Source organism: Grampus griseus (genome assembly GCF_964374135.1).
Source record: "Grampus griseus genome assembly, chromosome: 6".
Taxonomy (NCBI): domain Eukaryota; kingdom Metazoa; phylum Chordata; class Mammalia; order Artiodactyla; family Delphinidae; genus Grampus; species Grampus griseus.
This window is the reverse complement of record NC_139000.1, coordinates 42,568,005-42,585,332: the sequence shown is the minus strand read 5'-3', so window position 1 is coordinate 42,585,332 and position 17,328 is coordinate 42,568,005. Positions and strand designations below refer to the sequence as shown.

The following is a 17,328-nucleotide window of genomic DNA, read 5'->3' as shown; positions in this document are numbered from 1 at the left end:
TTCATATTCACTTGTTAAAATTGTACATGTAGTATCCGCTTAGAGCTTTTAGATTCCTTAACTTAGTACCATTAAGGGAGATTGCAAGGATGCATACATGCTAAGTATAATGTTACCCTATAGTTAATACATTCAATGATATGATGCTAGGAATTCTAGGAGATCCCTGGTGACTCCCATATTTCTCTCCAATTGAATAAGTGATATGTAAATTCTACAGTCATAGCTTCATTCCCTAGTTGAAGAATTTGGGATTTGCTGCCAATTAAAATATAAATGTATTATTGAGGAGTACCACCTTGAGATTGTCATTTGAAGGTATAATGGGAGGCTTCTTTGGTCACATGTCACTTGAAAGGGGTTTGGTAACCTACTACTCTTTTCATCATTCCTGAGCATCAGTCCTACCCTTATAAGTACTTGGAAAGGCCAATATGGTTCAACTTAATATGAAATTGTCCATATTCAAGTATGTTTGATCCATAGAAATAGGAATTTCATATGGTGCAAACTGGTTTCTTATGAAGTAAGGGGATATGTGGTAATCGGCTAACATGTGTAAATCAGTGAATTTAAAATATTTTCATTTTTTTTTAAATTAATTTATATAGTTTTGACTGCATTGGGTCTTCGTTGCTGTACACATGCTTTTCTTTAGTTGCAGGGGCTGCTGTTCTTTGCGGTGTGCGGGCTTCTCGTTGCGGTGGCTTCTCTTGTTGCAGAGCATGGGCTCTAGGCACACGGGCTTCAGTAGTTGTGGCACGCAGGCTCAGTAGTTGTGGCTCGCAGGGTCTAGTGTGCAGGCTCAGTAGTTATAGAGCACAGGCTTAGTTGCTCCGTGGCATGTGGGATCTTCCCGGATCAGGGCTCGAACCCATGTCTCCTGCATTGGCAGGCGGATTCTTAACCACTGCGCCACCAGGGAAGCCCCTAAATGTTTTCATAATGTCTCGTGTAATGTATGTTTATAGATGATGTAGAGATAATTCTCATTTTAAGAGTTTATTGTCCAACTTGTATATATTTTTTTATTTTTGAATTTTATTTTATTTTTTTATACAGCAGGTTCTTATTAGTTATCCATTTTATACATATTAGTGTATATATGTCAATCCCAGTCTCCCAATTCATCACACCATCCCACCACCCCTCCCCGCCACTTTCCACCCTTGGTGTCCATACGTTTGTTCTCTACCTCTGTGTCTCAATTTCTGCACTGCAAACCGGTTCAACTTGTATATTTTTGGCGCTTTTTAACATATTGCAAAATCCTATTGAAAAAATTCATTTTTCTTCAACATGGAACACTTCACCTCAGAGAAAGTCACCCAGGTTTCTTGTAGGTTTCTAGTGGGTGACTTTGAAAGTGTGTGACTTTCATCTCTCATTTTACATGGAAAGCCTGTTCGATTTTATTTTTCTCTTCACACACACAAAATTATTGATTTCTATTATTTGTATATAAAATGATTAATTTTTTAACTATCTGATTTTGTATGAAACTATTCAAAACAATTTTATTTTTACTTATAGGTCTCAATTTATTAATGATGCATACCAGGAAGTACTGGATCTACTATTGCCACTAAATCTTGAGGTGATTGTTGAGCGAAATTTATCCTGGGAGTGGTACCAGGAAGTTCCTTGTTTTAATGTAAATGCTCAACTAAAGCCCATGGAGGTAACTTTTGAATGCTTATTGATTCCTGTTTTGTTTGTTAAAAAATATTGCTTGGGGACATAAGTCATTTTGTGTGTATAAGTTATATATTAATTACCTTGGTCACAAATGAAATAATAGCATACAACCTAGAATGCATTGAATGTTTGTCATTCATTTATTCAACAAATATTTGAGTGCCTACTGAGTGTTAGACCCTGTGCCAGATATTGGAGATCCTGTGGCAAAGAAGTTGTGACATTATCTCTGGTTTCATGGAATTTACCAGTGTAATGCAGGGGTTGGTGGTGGTGGTGGTCCAGAGGTGGGATAGACCGTAAAAAAGTACACAGGCACACAATTAAAATAGTTCTAAATTATGGTAAATATCATGAAGGAAACAAATATTAGACATGGTGCTGTAAGTAGTCAGTTAGATATTTTAATAAAGATGTTAGTGGAGAGGTCTAAGGCTGGAAATAATGATTTGGAAATCATCAGATTATAGATGGTATTTGAAGCTATGGGAATATATGAAGTAACGTAGCAAAGGTCCTAGAAGAATAGAGTGGTTGAAGATGAAAATGGCAAATGGTTAGTAATTTAGACGTAACTTTAATTCCCTATTGGTTGATATCGTGTCACAGGTCTCCAGTGTAACTATCCACAAGTTCGTATTTTTACCTCTCGACTGGATGGAAGTCAAAACTGTATCACATGTTTTGCTAAAGTGACAGCAACACACACTCTTTCTGGAAGATTTCTTTAAGAAACCTACTTAACAGATTCTATTCCCTCCCTTCACCCCCCTGTTTCCCTTTCTGTTTCTCCCCATAAAAATTATATTCAAAAAGAGAAAATCATCATTTAAAAAATTTCAGATTTGTAACTTAAAAATGTATTTAAAACTTAAAACATGATGACCTCTAACACACCATTGTAAAGCAATTATATTCCAATAAAGATGTAAAACAAATGCAACATGATGATCTCAACTCAAGATCTTTAAATTCTGTGTATAAGATCATATGGACTCCTTAAATTATAAATGGGCCATATCTTCTTAAGATAAATAATTGAAGTCTCTTTGTATTGGTAAGACAACAGTTAGAAACTTATAAAACATAAGTAGCAAGTTCTACCTAGCATACTGGGCAAATCTTCTCCCCACTGGGCCCAACATTAGGCAGATTTGTGTGGGGCGGCTGGGACACCATTTTCCTTCACTCTTCTCCAGAGAAAAGCCATGCAGAATGTTCAGATGATGTTGCAGACCTTCTGCAAATGCGCAGCTGCCTTCCAGGACAGATCAAATTGGGTCTTCCCCTGCAGTGATCTGTCTGAATAGTTAGCAGCTGTTGTGGCTCACCCCCAGGTTCACACATTGGAACCCTCTTGGACATCATCCTCTGCATCACAAAGAGGCTAGAATCGGTTACTCTAATGCATCCAGGCTAAGTGCTGCAGTTTGTGATTTTTGACTTGTCAGATGTTCGGTGGTAGCATACACAGCCAGTCCTGAAATGCAGGAGCCACAGACCAGTATTCCTTGAATCCTTACAGTTCTTCCAGCTTCCTGTACTGAGTTGTTGGCAAGAGTGAAGAGTAATGATTAATATCAGTTATTTGGGGGGTATTCAGTAAACATGCACTAATTGAAAGACTATGGTTTAGAAGTTGTAATATTTAATTTCATTTTATTAATTTATATGAATATACTATTTTTGCAATACCTGCTACATAATAATCACAAAATAAGTGTCATGAATAAATGAAAATTTAAAAACAAAACATAAGTAGCAGGAATAAGGTACACGTGGAATTAATCTTAAAACACTAGATTAGTTTATCACTTTTGAAATGTAGTCAAAGGAAGCCCGATGCAAATGAAACTGTTAAATTTTGTGGAATTAAAGTTATCCCTTTGAGGTTATTAGACATACCAATTTAAAACTCACAGGTCTTTTTTTTTTTTAACTGAATTGCTGTTCTGTTAGAGTTCTTCAGAGAAATAGAACCAATAGGATATGTGGGGTGTGTGTGTGTGTGTGTGTGTGTGTGTGTGTGTGTATGTGTGTGAATACTCTTGGTCTGGATGCGTTAGACTGACTTCTTGAAGACTCAGTTTTAACCTCTCCCTGACTCTGAAGTTGAGATCCAGGGGGAGTCAAATATGTGGTCCCCTAAGGTGGGCTGCAACAGCTGCTAACTCCTCGGGTGTCTCTTGATAGGGGAAGACTCAATTTCATTCTAGTGGATCTGCCCCAGAAGACAGCTGGGCATTTGTAGGTGGTCTGCAGGACCATATATATATATACATATACATATATACATATATGTATATATATATATGTGTGTGTTTCTTTATATATATATTATATAATATATACATATATATATACATACACATAACATCTAGAATAATAACATCTAGACTAAATCTCTACATACTACGACCTAGTCAGGTTGACATAAAATTAACAGTCACAGCTTTCAAGACAGGTCTTATGGTAGTGGTTTTAGGCTAAATTTGTAACACATGGAGTTTTGAGTTAGTGTGTTGCATTCTTCAAGTGGACTTAAGCATGATACTTAATCATTCAAGCCTCACCTTCATATAAAATCAGGATTATACTCTTTAACCTACGACTTTTGTGAGGGTCAACTAAAATAATTCATGTAAAATATATTGTAAAATATTTTCAATTGTATAAATTTATTATTTTTGATTATTCTATATTTGTAAATTGAGATGCTTACTAACCAAAAAAAACAAAGGCACTACATGAATACTTGAAAATGAAAGTTCATTTTAACGGTTTAAAATTAGGTTAATTGCTACATTCATAACAAGAAACGTTCATCATTCATAGCTTCATTGATGCTGACATTTAATTTAGTTCTGTATTTCACAAGGTACTGAAGATCACATGGTCATTTCAAAAATGGAATATTCAGTTAGTAGAATTATCTAATATGTTAAAAGTTGGCTTTTTAGAGGATTGAAATGAAAATTGTTTTTCTTGTATGAAAATTTTTGACTGCATGAAATAGTAATGTTAAAATAAGCAAATCTTATTTTTTAACAGTTCATTCTTAGTCAAGAAGATATAACAACTATTTTTAAAACATTATATGGCAACATACGGTATGAAGAAAGTGATAGTGCCTCATGTGGAGTAATAAAAGATCAGTCTAGTGTTACTAGTGGTGCTACTAATGCTTCACACCATTCAGGAGGTATGTGCTTAACCTTAAATTAGTCCCCCTCCTCTTTCCTTCTTTCCTTCTATCCTTCCTTTCATTCTTCCTAGTTCTAGGTTTGGGTAAAATAAGATTTATAAACCTTTTCTCTTTAGCTAATCTCATTCAGGTATTTCTGATTTGTCTGTTATTAGTCATTCTGTTGATTTTTTTTCTTTGAATCAAAATTTCAAGTCTTGTTGTGACAAAATTCCTTAGTATGTATTTATTCTTGTTATCCCAACTTCCCTGTAAGTCCTTATTTTCAATTTTTCTCTTCATCCCCTCCTTCTCCCTTATTCCTAGTGCAGCATATGTTCCAGATGGAATATTTTATATTAATATTAGGAGTATCAAAATATTAGAGATGTGAAGAGAGGATGATCATTAGTAAATGATGGATTTCAACAAATAATTAGAAGGTGGATGGAATAGAGCAGAGGAAATTGTAACTCAGAAGAAGTCTGCATCCAATGTTGGATTTAATTTATTATGTAGAATCCTAACTAGGTGCTAAGTTCAGCACCAGCACATATAGAGAATTGGGTTAATTAGAACTGCTGAGATGATTTTGCTTCACTAGAATAAAGTTCTCTTCATTCTGGCATTTTGAGGAACCCCAAATCTGCCAACCTCAAAGTGAAATCTGCTAGTTCACAAGACTCACTCTTGCAAAGCACTAATACATTGCACAGCTTTTCCAGTCAGGGAGAATCCCAGCAAAGAAACAACCTACATTTGTAACATTACCGGAATCCTCATTCTTACTAGCTAGAATAACCAGCCTGGTCCGTTATTGTTAAATATTAATGGTCAGATATAAAGAAAATCACAAGAACCTAAGCCTGAAAGCAACCAAGATAAAGAGATAGTGTTTCCTGAATGAAACAGAAATAATTAAGGAAACAAAAGAGAACGTGAACAAACAGAAAACAAACTCTAATTCATAATCAGAGGATTTTGAGAATATAAGAACCGGATCCTACCTTCACTACCTTCTGCCTTTCCAAGATAAGAAAGAGTTCTTGGAAACCAAAAATATGATTGCCAAAATTTTGAAACAAATGCACAAAGCATGGGGTTAGCATGTAAGTACTGAGTTGGACTGTATGGTTAATGTAATCTCCTATGACACACAGAAAAAATAAGCACAGCGATGGAAAGTGATATAGAACTTAAGAGTGGTAGAGCTTTAGTTCAAAAGGTCCAATTTCCAGAATAATAAGTATTTTAGGAGAAAGAACTGAGGGAATGGAAGAGAAGAATCTTTCAAAGAAATAATAGAAGAAAACTCTCCAGAACTAAGTAAATATTGGAACAAAATCTTGGATGTAAAGAATCTACCAAGTTTCAAGCTGATTGAAGACTCCCCATGCAAACACATGTTCATGAAATGTCAGAACAACAAAAGTAATATTTTTAGTTGAAGAAAAACCAGGCTGCCTTTTAGGGCTTGGGGAAAAAGTGACTGGACTCAGATTTATCATGAATGAAACTGGATGGGATGGGATGGATGGAGGATGAAAGACAATGGAGTAATTAATATAGCCAAATTTCTAAGGAAAGTTATTTTGAAGTTAGGATTCTATATATGGCCAAACCATCATCTAAATGTGAAAACAATAATTTTCAGATTTCCAGTGACTCAAAGTTTAGTTTCTTTATACCCATTCCTAAAGAAATTACAGGTATACCTTGTTTCATTGTGCTTCATTTTTTATAGTGCTTTTCAGATACTGTATTTTTTACAAATTGAAAGTGTGTAGCAACTCTGAGTCAAGAAGGTCTATCAGGTTCTCATTAGTTATCTATTTTATACATATTAGTGTATATATGTCAATCCCAGTCTCCCAATTCATCCCACCCTCCCCTTCCCCCCTTGGTGTCCATACGTTTGTTCTCTACATCTGGGTCTCTATTTCTGCCTTGCAAACCAGGTAATCTGTACCATTTTCCTAGTTTCCAGATATATGTGTTAATATACGATATTTGTTTTCCTCTTTCTGACTTACTTCACTCTGTATGACAGTCTATAGGTCCATCCACGTCTCTATAAATGACCCAGTTCCATTCCTTTTTATGGCTGAGTAGTATTCCATTGTATATATGTACCACATCTTCTTTATCCATTCATTTGTTGATGGACATTTAGGTTGCTTCCATGACCTGGCTATTGTAAGTAGTGCTACAGTGAACCTTGGGGTGCATGTACATGAAGAGATGCTCAACTTCACTAATTATTAGAGAAATGCAAATCAAAACTGCAGTGAGGTATTACCTCACACCAGTTAGAATGGGCATCATCAAAATAATCTACAAACAATAAATGCTGGAGAGGGTGTGGAGAAAAGGGAACCCACCTGCACTGTTGGTGGGAATGTAAATTGATACAGCCACTATGGAGAACAGTATGGAGGTTCCTCAAAAAACTAAAAATAGAACTACCATATGACCCAGCAATCCCACTACTGGGCATATACCCAGAGAAAACCATAATTCAAAAAGACACATACAATTTTGTTTTTTTGTTTTTTTTAATGAAGTTAAAGGGATCAATTCACAAAGAAATCTAAATGTGTATGTGCTAATAACAGAGCTTCAAAATATATGCAGCAAAAAGTGACGGAACTAAAGGAGGATATACACATACACAAAATCATAGTTGGATAGTTAGCACACCACTCTTAGTTGATAGAATATAGACTAAAAAATCAGAAAGAATATAGAATATTTTAATACTGTTAAAAAAAACTTGACCTAATTGACATTAATATAATACTTCACTCAACAATTGCAGAATATACTTTTTTTAAAGGACTCCTGGAATATTCACAAAGATTGACCATTGTGGGGAGGGAGGAGCTAAAGTTTTCTGACCACATGGAATTAAGTTAGAAATCAATAGCAATTGGATGTCAAAAAAGCTTGAAATACTTGGACATTAAACAATTTCTGAATAACTGATGGGTTAAAAAAGAAAAACAAGGGAGATCAAAATTATTTAAACTGAAAAATAATGAACATAAAATGTCAAAATTTGTGGGATGCAACTAAAGCAGTGCTGAAAAATTTGTAGCTATAAAGGACTGTACTGGAGTTAAAAATGAAAGATAAAATCTTCTACCTCAAGAAACTAGAAGAGCAGATCAAACCCAAAATAAATAAAAGGAAGAGAGTAATATAGACAACAGTAGAAATCAGTGAAAGAGAAACAGATAAGCAGGAGAGAAAATTACCAAAGTCCAAAATTGTTTTCATTGGAAAGACTAATGAAATTGATAAATCCTTAGCAAGACTGATAGAAAACAAATTATCAATATCAGAATTAATTAGATTGTAGTAGTTCACTACCAGGACAATAAGGGAATATTATGAATAATTTTGTGATAATAAATTCTAGAGCTTATATGAAGTGTAAAAATTTTTTGGAAAAAAAGAATTACCAAAACTGACATAGGATGAAATAGAAAATCTGAGCAGCTCTGTATCTATTAAAAGAATTGAATTTCAATGGTGAATTCTATTAAATATTTAAATAAGAAATAATACCAGTGTTAAACTCTTTGGAAAATAGAGGAGAGGGGAACACTTCCTTAGACATTTTATAAAGCAAACATTACCCTGGTACCAAAAACTAAAATCAAAAACAAAACAGAAAAAGCCACTTCAAGAAAAGAATATTGCACACCAGTATCCCTCATGAACACAGGCATAAAAATTCTTAACAACATATTAGTATACTGAATCCAGCAATAAGGATATAGGATATTTCATCTTGGCCAACTGAGAATTATCCCAAAATGAAAAGTTGGTTTAACACTCAAAAATCAATTAAGCTAACTCACCAAATTAATAGAGAAAGGAGAAAAAGTTATATCACCTCAATAGATGCAGGAAAAACATTTTTTAAAATTCAGCACATATTTGTGGTAAAAACTAGAAATGTCTAAAAAGGCATACTTAATGAAGTAGAAAGTTTTCCACCTAAAATAGGAACAAGGCAAGAATGTCCACATTCACCATTCCTGTTCAGCTGGTAGTCATTGACAGAGCAATACAGCCAAAGGAAGGATTTTTTTTTTTTTTAAATATCTTCTCAGCCACACCACGTGGCATGTGGGATCTTAGTTCCCCAACCAGGGATCAAACCCACGCCCCTTGCCGTGGAAGCGCAGAGTCTTAACCACTGGACCACCAGGGAAGTCCCCAAGAAAAGGTCTACAGAGTAGAAAGAATTAAAAATGCCTTTTTTCTCAACATGATTGATTACACAGAAAACCCTAAGAAGTCTTCAACAAATTCCTAGAATTAAATCAAGTTAGCATTTTTAACAAGATACAGGGTTAATATGTAACAATTGAGAAATAGGACTTTAAAAACTATTTGCAGTAGCATCAGAAAACATACTTAGGAAGAAATTTAACAAAATTATGCAAGACTGCTACACTGAAAGATACCAAATACTCATGAGAAAAACTAAATGACCTATATATATGAAAATGTATGCCATGTTTGTGCATTGAAAAATCTCAGTATTGTTAAAATATCCATATTGTTTAAATGTCAGTTCTCACCATATTGATTTATATATTCAACATAATCCCAGTCAAACTTTAATAGAAATTTAAAAATTACTTTAAAAGCTTATATAGCTAAGGATCAAGAATAGCTGTGTGTGTGTGTGTGTGTGTGTGTGTGTGTGTGTATGAAAGAAGAGCAAAGATTTACACTATCTAATTTCACAATTTACAATAAATCTTCAATAATTAAGTTAGTATGTTATTGGCATAACATAGACAAATAGATTTGTAAAACAGAACAGAATGTCCAGAAGACATACAAGTAAACTGATACTCAACAAAGACTGGTCAATAGGGAAAAGATAAACTTTTAAACAAATGGTGCTGTCATAACTAGGTAAATGTAGGAAAAATTGAACTTGTCCCTTCACACCATACACAAATCAATTTGAGATGGATGAAAGGCATATATTTGAAAGCTAAAACTTTTAAACTTCTAGAAGAAGGAACATGAAAGAATATCTTCATGGGATAGCCAAAGATTTCCTGGATAGATAAAAAAGCAATAACCATAAAAGAAACACTTTGTAAAGTAGACCTCGTCAAAATGTTAAACTTCTTTCTGCTCATCAAAAGATAGTGTCAGGGACTTCCCTGGTGGCACAGTGGTTACGAATCCGCCTGCCAATGCCAGTGACATGGGTTCAAGCCCTGGTCCGGGAAGATCCCACATGCTGCGGAGCAACCAAGCCCATGCACCACAACTACTGAGCCTGCACTCTAGAGCCCGCGAGCCACAACTACTGAGCCCACGCGCCTCAACTAGTGAAGGCCATGCCCCTAGAGCCTGCGATCCGCAACAAGAGAAGCCACCACAATGAGAAGCCCGTGCACCGCAGCAAAGAGGAGCTCCCACTCACCACAGCTAGAGAAAGCCCACCGCAGCAAGGAAGACCCAACGCGGCTAAAAAAATATTAATTAATTTTAAAAAAAGGGAAAAATGATAGTATCAAGATTGTGAAAGATTGGGCTTCAGACTAGACAAAATATTCAAGATGCCTTTATCTGACCTTGTTCTTATATCTAGAATACAGAACTCCTTGAAATTAGTAACTTTTTAAAAAACAAATGCCCAAAAGATTTGGATACTTTAGAAAGGATAATAGGTTAAATGGACAGTAAGCACATGATAAGGTGCTAACATAGTTATTTATCAGGAGGACTTCCGTTTACCAGACTAAAGTTTAAAAGACTGACAACACCAAATGTTGACGAGAATGTGAAACTGCTGAAACTCTCACATGTGGCTCTTAAGAAAGTGAAATAGTATAACTACTTTTGACAAAGTTAGGCAGTTAATGTATACCTACCCTATAACAAACAATTATAAGCCTAAGTATTTACTCCCACTGCACCCCCAAATAAGTGCATATATACACAAAATGACTTATTTAGGAATATTTACTACAGATTTATTCATAATAGCTTAAATCTGGAAATAACCCATATGTTCATCAGCACTAGGATGGATAAACTTTATTTTCATGCAGTGTATTTTCGGAGTACATAAAGAAGGAGCTACTGACACATACAGTAACATGGGTGAATCTCAGAAATATTAACTGAAAGAAACTAAACATGAAAGAGTATGATATATCTTACTGCATTTATACAGAATTTAAGAACCCACAAAACTAATCTAAGGTGATTGAAATTAGAATGGTAGGGAGGTTGGGATAGACTGGGAAAGGGTTGTAAGGGAACTTTTTGGAGTGATGTGAATGTTCAGTATCTTAATTGGAGTGTTGGTGACATGGATGTATATATATATTTATCAAATCTCATTAAATGTTTCAGATAAGATCTTTACATTTCACGGATGTAAATTTTACCGAAATTAAAAAATAAGTTACCTGGAATGGTGGTCCTTGTCTCTGGAGTCAGGTAGAATGAGAATTAGGAATTGCTATGTTTTTATTATATGTCCATTTAATATGTACCATGTATATATAATACCTTGTCCCAAAATATAAAACGTAGAAAAGATTGAATTTTGGATCCTTTTGTTTAGTGGAACAATTTTTTAAATGTCATCTAAAGTATCTTGTTTGGTTTTAGATTTTGAAGTAAAATTTAAATACCAAACACATATACCAGGTACTCTAGTATGCATTTTACACATGCTGTTTTGCTTAATCTCCAAAACAAACCCAGTGGTTAGTTCTTTTATTCTTGTTTTACGAAAATTAAACCAAGAGTTTATTAAAAGTAAACCAAGAGTTTAATTAATACTCTCAGGTTATTATGTAAAGAATCCTAAGCCAGTAGTTAGTGAGTTCAACATCAGAATTTTTAAATCTTTTAAATTTTTTGGAAAAACATTATACTATACCCATTTATTTAACAATTATCTTAAATCTAGTTCAGGTCTGTTTTAATGAGTTCTACCATTCCTGACTTTCTTCTTTTCTCCAATAACTGTAATTTTTCCAAGGAACAACTGTAGTGACAGCTGCTGTGGTAGAAGTACATTCACATGCTTCCCAAGTTAAGACAACACTAAATATGAGTTTCAGAACTGATTATCTCACCATGGTACTGTATAGTCCAGGTCCTAAACAGGTAAGGTGAAGAAGAAAAAATATATTTTCTCTTGTTTCCTATATTTTGGAATATCTGTTCCTCTGAGAAAAATTGTTGATCTTTTTACTTTAATAATAAAATAATTTTAACTATTTGCCTTTTAAAATGAGTTGTCTTTCCTATTGCCAGTGATATGAAAAATAAAATTTTAAAGTTATTATTTTTCATGCCTTTCATTATGAGCTCTTTGGAGATAGAGAATGTGGTATTTCATGTCTTAAAATATGTTTTAAATTTGTGTTTTTGTGTAAAATTTGTATTGATTTCCTCTTCCACAGACTTCATTTACAGATATTCGTGATCCTTCTCTGAAACTTGCTGAATTTAAGTTGGAGAATATTATAAGTACTTTAAAAATGTATACAGATGACTCAACATTTTCTTCCTTCTCATTAAAAAACTGTATTTTAGATGACAAAAGGCCTCATGTCAAGAAAGCAACTCCTAGGTAATAGTGTTCTAAGTTTTTACTTGAGAAATGGTTGGTATATTTTACAGAACTTACTCCCAAAGTTGCATGTTCATTTTCTGGATATTTACTAAAATCTTCAGAGCTTCAGTGCAGTTGAGTCCATAGTTTTAAGCCAACATTTGAAATGCCCTGGTTATGTGCTGTTCTTGCTGAATGGTTGATTGATGGGTTATATAGAAATAATCAGTGTAATTAAATCAGTTTTTAAATTAATCTGTATTATCTAAAGTATTAATCTGTGCAAATTGTAATGGGAAATATATGAAAAATTGAGAAAAAATATGCTGAGATTCAAAATTCTGATAATTTCTTAAGGATATACTTCCTAATTTATGAAACAGTTGAGCTCCCAAAGTCTGTAAGTTTATTATTTGGAGTCCTTTGTGATCTTACTAAGAGAAATGACTTCAGAATGCTGGTTTGCTGTCAGTGAAAGTGATAAGAGGTCTTTGAGTTTTATTGGTGTGTTTGATTATTTGTAAGATACTCATAGGAATTGTTATTATTGTGTTTTTCAGAATGATAGGGCTAACAGCTGGGTTTGACAAAAAGGACATGATGGATATAAGGTATAGGAGAGTCAGAGACGGTTGGGTGGCTGATTTAGTCCTTCAAGAAATGTATATTTGTGCAAGTGTGGAATTTCTGCTGACAGTTGCAAATGTGTTTCTTGAGGCCTACACTACAGGCACTGCTGTAGAAACCAGTGTTCAAACATGGCCTGCTAAAGAAGAAGGTTAGTTATTGGCTAAAACATTTAATATCTGTATTATTGAAGTGCTATAATAGCACTTACCTTGATTAGCCTTCTAGATGATGAGGTTAAGTGGATTAATAAGTTAAAAATCTTTATTTTTCAGAGGTAAAAGGAAAACTTAAATGTGTTTTCTGATAAGATGTACAGTTTGCATATTTTTCAAGGTGTAAATATATATTGGGTTCAAAAATTATGAGACCTTTATTAAAATAAGTAACTGTACTTCTTTGAAGACAGTAATTTTTTTTTTAACATCTTTATTGGGGTATAATTGCTTTACAATGGTGTGTTACTTTCTGCTTTATAACAAAGTGAATCAGTTATACATATGTTCCCATATGTCTTCCCTCTTGCGTCTCCCTCCCACCCACCCTCCCTATCCCACCCCTCCAGGCTGTCACAAAGCACCGAGCCAATATCCCTGTGCCATGCGGCTGCTTCCCACTAGCTATCTACCTTACTACGATTGTTAGTGTGTATATGTCCATGACTCTCTCTCGCCCTGAAGACAGTAATTTGAAAGAATTCGTTGGAAGAAAACGGAAAGAGAATAATAAAACAGCCACTCCTTTTCATAATTAAAGATAGTATTTTAACTTAAAGTCCTCTTTTATTCTTGTTATATTCAATATTTATAATTTTCTATTATCTTTTACATATTTCATTCATTGTGGTATAGTAGAAAGAGTGTCAAGCTGAGAGTTAGAAACTAGATTTATTTCCAGCTCTGCCATTAAATAGTGGAGATTTTTCCCTACATTTTGAAATATTCTTATGGCTATACCTTCTTTAAATCTTATACCAAGAGAGTTGCAGTAAATTCCTTTGGGACCTAAGATTCTTTTATTTTACTTTTTACTTAGAATGAAAGTAACATTTCCTATAAATAATAATTTTTCATAAGTAATGTATATAAGAAAGATTTATAACTATTTTAAAACATTGTTTTTATTTCTATTTTAGCACTTGTACAGCAATCAGAGAAGTGGGAAATTAATATTATTATTAAAAATCCTGAAATTGTGTTTGTGGCTGATATGACAAGAAATGATGCCCCTGCCTTAGTCCTTACAACACAATGTGAGATTTGTTGGCAAGGTGACTTTGAAAATAATACAATGACCGCTGCCATTAAAGATCTCCAAGTGAGAGCATGCCCATTTCTTCCAGTCAAGAGAAAAGGAAAAATCACTACTGTGAGTTTACTATTTACCTATCAGCTTAATTGTAAACTATTTTGTATTTAGTGTATGTCATTTAAGAAAGTGCCTACATACTTTCCACCCTTACTCTGTAAAATACCTTTCTTTCTGCTTGTAGAGCCTAATGTAGATTATTATTACACCAGCTTTGAAACTCTTTTTCATTTTTCCAGTTGTTCCTTATTGTTTTATGTGTTTGTGGAGATAGTCTCACTAAGAAGTTGCTTTCATCTAGATACTTCTCAGTGAAGACTTTACTCTGACTTTCTAACCATATCAATTCCACACTGCTTTTTGGCCTTTAAGACTTTCTACCAATTGTTTCTGGTGCTGTTTCAGTTTTATTATTTTTAATTTTTTTCTCCTGTCTAGACATTTTTGCTCAGACCCGTTTTTTCCTTTTCTCCGTATGGCTTATTTGTACCATCAGCCATTTGTTTTGACATACTTCACATTTGTATTTTATTCTGTAATATCCTCTTGGCCTTCCTCCTCTTCATAACTGATTAAAATTCATTTCTTCAAAGACGTCTTTTCAAGTTAACTATCTGACTCCTAGTACTCGTATAAAACACTTATAAAAATATTTAGGCTCCTACAGGAGTAATAGAAGTATAAATATTCTAAGTATTAACAACACAGAAATACAAGATGTAATTTTGTTAAAAGTAAATACCTATGTATTGGTTAGGATATAGGATAGACTGTTTCCCTAGTTTGCAAGGCTGATGGCTCACTTCTAAGCAAAGAAAAGAAATAAAAAATGGAGGGCATACTGATTCTCTTTTAGGTTATACGTAGATGTTTTACATGTATTTTTTCTATTCAGTCTTTTGGCTTGAATGTAGCTGTATGACCACCCTTACCTTCAAAAAAGGTTGGAGAATGTAGTCTCTTTTCTGAGCTATGTTATGCTCAGATGAAATTTGTTACTGTGGAAGAAAAGGAGAACAGATAACAGGTGGCAACTAGAGGGTCTTCTTACAGTCCACTCAAAGGTTTCTTCCTTTGTTCATACAGATAATCCATACTTGTCTTTTCTCACCCACAGAACATATTCACTTCTTCCTCAAGGGATAAAATCTCAGCTCAGAGTTCAAGATCTTTAGGTGACAGTTTTCTCTGTTGAGTCTGCATGTGACTTCTTTTGATCTGGCAATATAATAGATTAAGTACTAGACAAATAAGTTACCACTTTTCAACAGGCACACACTTCACCACTATCTACGCAACCACTAGTATAACAGTGCTGTAAGGACAGGATAATTGCAATTTAAAAACCCATTCAGAAAAAGAAAGAATGGGAAACACTTGGCAGTCATTGATTCATAACAATTATCATATCCTGCTGAGTGGAATTGTGAAAACTTTAAGCTCCAGCAGTGGAGTAAATTCCTTGGATAGCCTGAGTTGGAGTCTTTGATTTTTTTTCTCTTGAAAGAACACTGTCCTCATTTTCTCACGTGGCTCTGGCTTTCCCCTCTGAGAGATTTTTTTTTTTTTTTTTAATCATTATCCACTGTAGACACATCTGAAGTGGCTGTTTTCTTTCTTCGGGAACTGCACTGTTTTCACAGCTTACTTCCTGTTGAGTTTATTACTTGGAGATTGTTTTAGCAGTTTTAATAATAACAAGCTTTTGTATGCCAGATACTGGTCTCTTTGGCAGTCCTTAGTTCGTTAAACGTTTAGTTTGCCATCTCGGTGGTTCCATTTGTAAGTAACCTTAATATCCAAAGCTACTATTTATTCACAGGGTGGTTTTCTTGTTTTATTTACGAATCTGTCATCTGCCTATCCTCCCTTCATCCTGACTTAGTAAAGGCTACTTTTAACAGTAGGTTTGGGGGAGGGGGATAGCCACATCTGTTATCTTTTTTTTTTTTGGCTCCCATGTCTGATCTTAACAAAAATTGCCAGAGAAAAAATAGCAGCCACAGTCTTATTTCTTGCTGAGTTTCCTCTTTAGAGCTTGGCTCTCCTCAGTGTTTTCCCTTCTCTTATAGGCCTTTGCAAACAATAGAAAGAAGGAGGTAATACACATCAAGATTCTAGCCAGACCTGTCTAGCTAAAATTTTAGGCTTTTTTGTTGTTGTTGTTAAGAACATGGTCTGTCTTCCTAGGTACCACCAGTAGCAGTTTTACCAAATATTTTGCTGTAGCATTGTTAGAATTATCAGCTTTGTATTTTGATATATCCCTTGTCTATCCAGTTGCTAAATCAGTCACAGATACTTCTTACTTTGTTGCAGTAGTGCCAATTTTTAGGTATGAAATTTAGTATTAGGATATTAATTAGGCTGCTGTAACAAGAGGTCCCCCCTCCAAAAGGTAGCTAATGCATGGTAGAACTAAGTATTCTTTCTAGAAACATGGAATAATGACTCAGTTTAATGGCTCTGGTGTAATGTAGGGGAACCAGGCTCTTTCCATCTTGTTCCACTATTCGTAGGCTGTAACTTAATCTGCTTGTTCAAAGATAGTTCACAATGTACCTACGTTGCAGGTTGCTGGGGGTGAGTGGTGGTGGTAAGGAGAGAACATGAAGGCAAAAAGGGATGCCCATTCTAAGAGCACTGCCCAGAAGTTGCACATACCACTTCTGCTCACATCCTTTTGGCCAGAATTTAGTAATACGTCAGCACACAGTTTTAAGGGAGCCCAACAAAGGCAGTCTTTCTAAAGACCAAAATGTCACCTGCTTGAGTCCCTTCATTATACATTTGTTTTCTGTTTTATTATTGTTGTTGTGTTGTTTTTTTTATATTTGGGTTAAATTGCTGTAATTTTTCTAACTTCTTAATGGATGCTTAGATAATTGGTATTCTG

The 17,328-nt window shown here is 34.4% G+C and overlaps 1 protein-coding gene across 1 annotated transcript in view; it reads left to right on the top strand.

Moving 5' to 3' along the window:
• VPS13A (vacuolar protein sorting 13 homolog A) overlaps positions 1-17,328 on the top strand; it is a 235,726-nt gene that overhangs the window by 130,629 nt on the left and 87,769 nt on the right. Inside the window, exons 34-39 of the mRNA XM_082656304.1 lie at positions 1,534-1,681; positions 4,750-4,900; positions 11,919-12,046; positions 12,346-12,515; positions 13,058-13,275; positions 14,260-14,492. Of these exons, the coding sequence (XP_082512430.1) occupies positions 1,534-1,681; positions 4,750-4,900; positions 11,919-12,046; positions 12,346-12,515; positions 13,058-13,275; positions 14,260-14,492 (1,048 nt within the window). The remainder of the gene's footprint in view (positions 1-1,533; positions 1,682-4,749; positions 4,901-11,918; positions 12,047-12,345; positions 12,516-13,057; positions 13,276-14,259; positions 14,493-17,328) is intronic.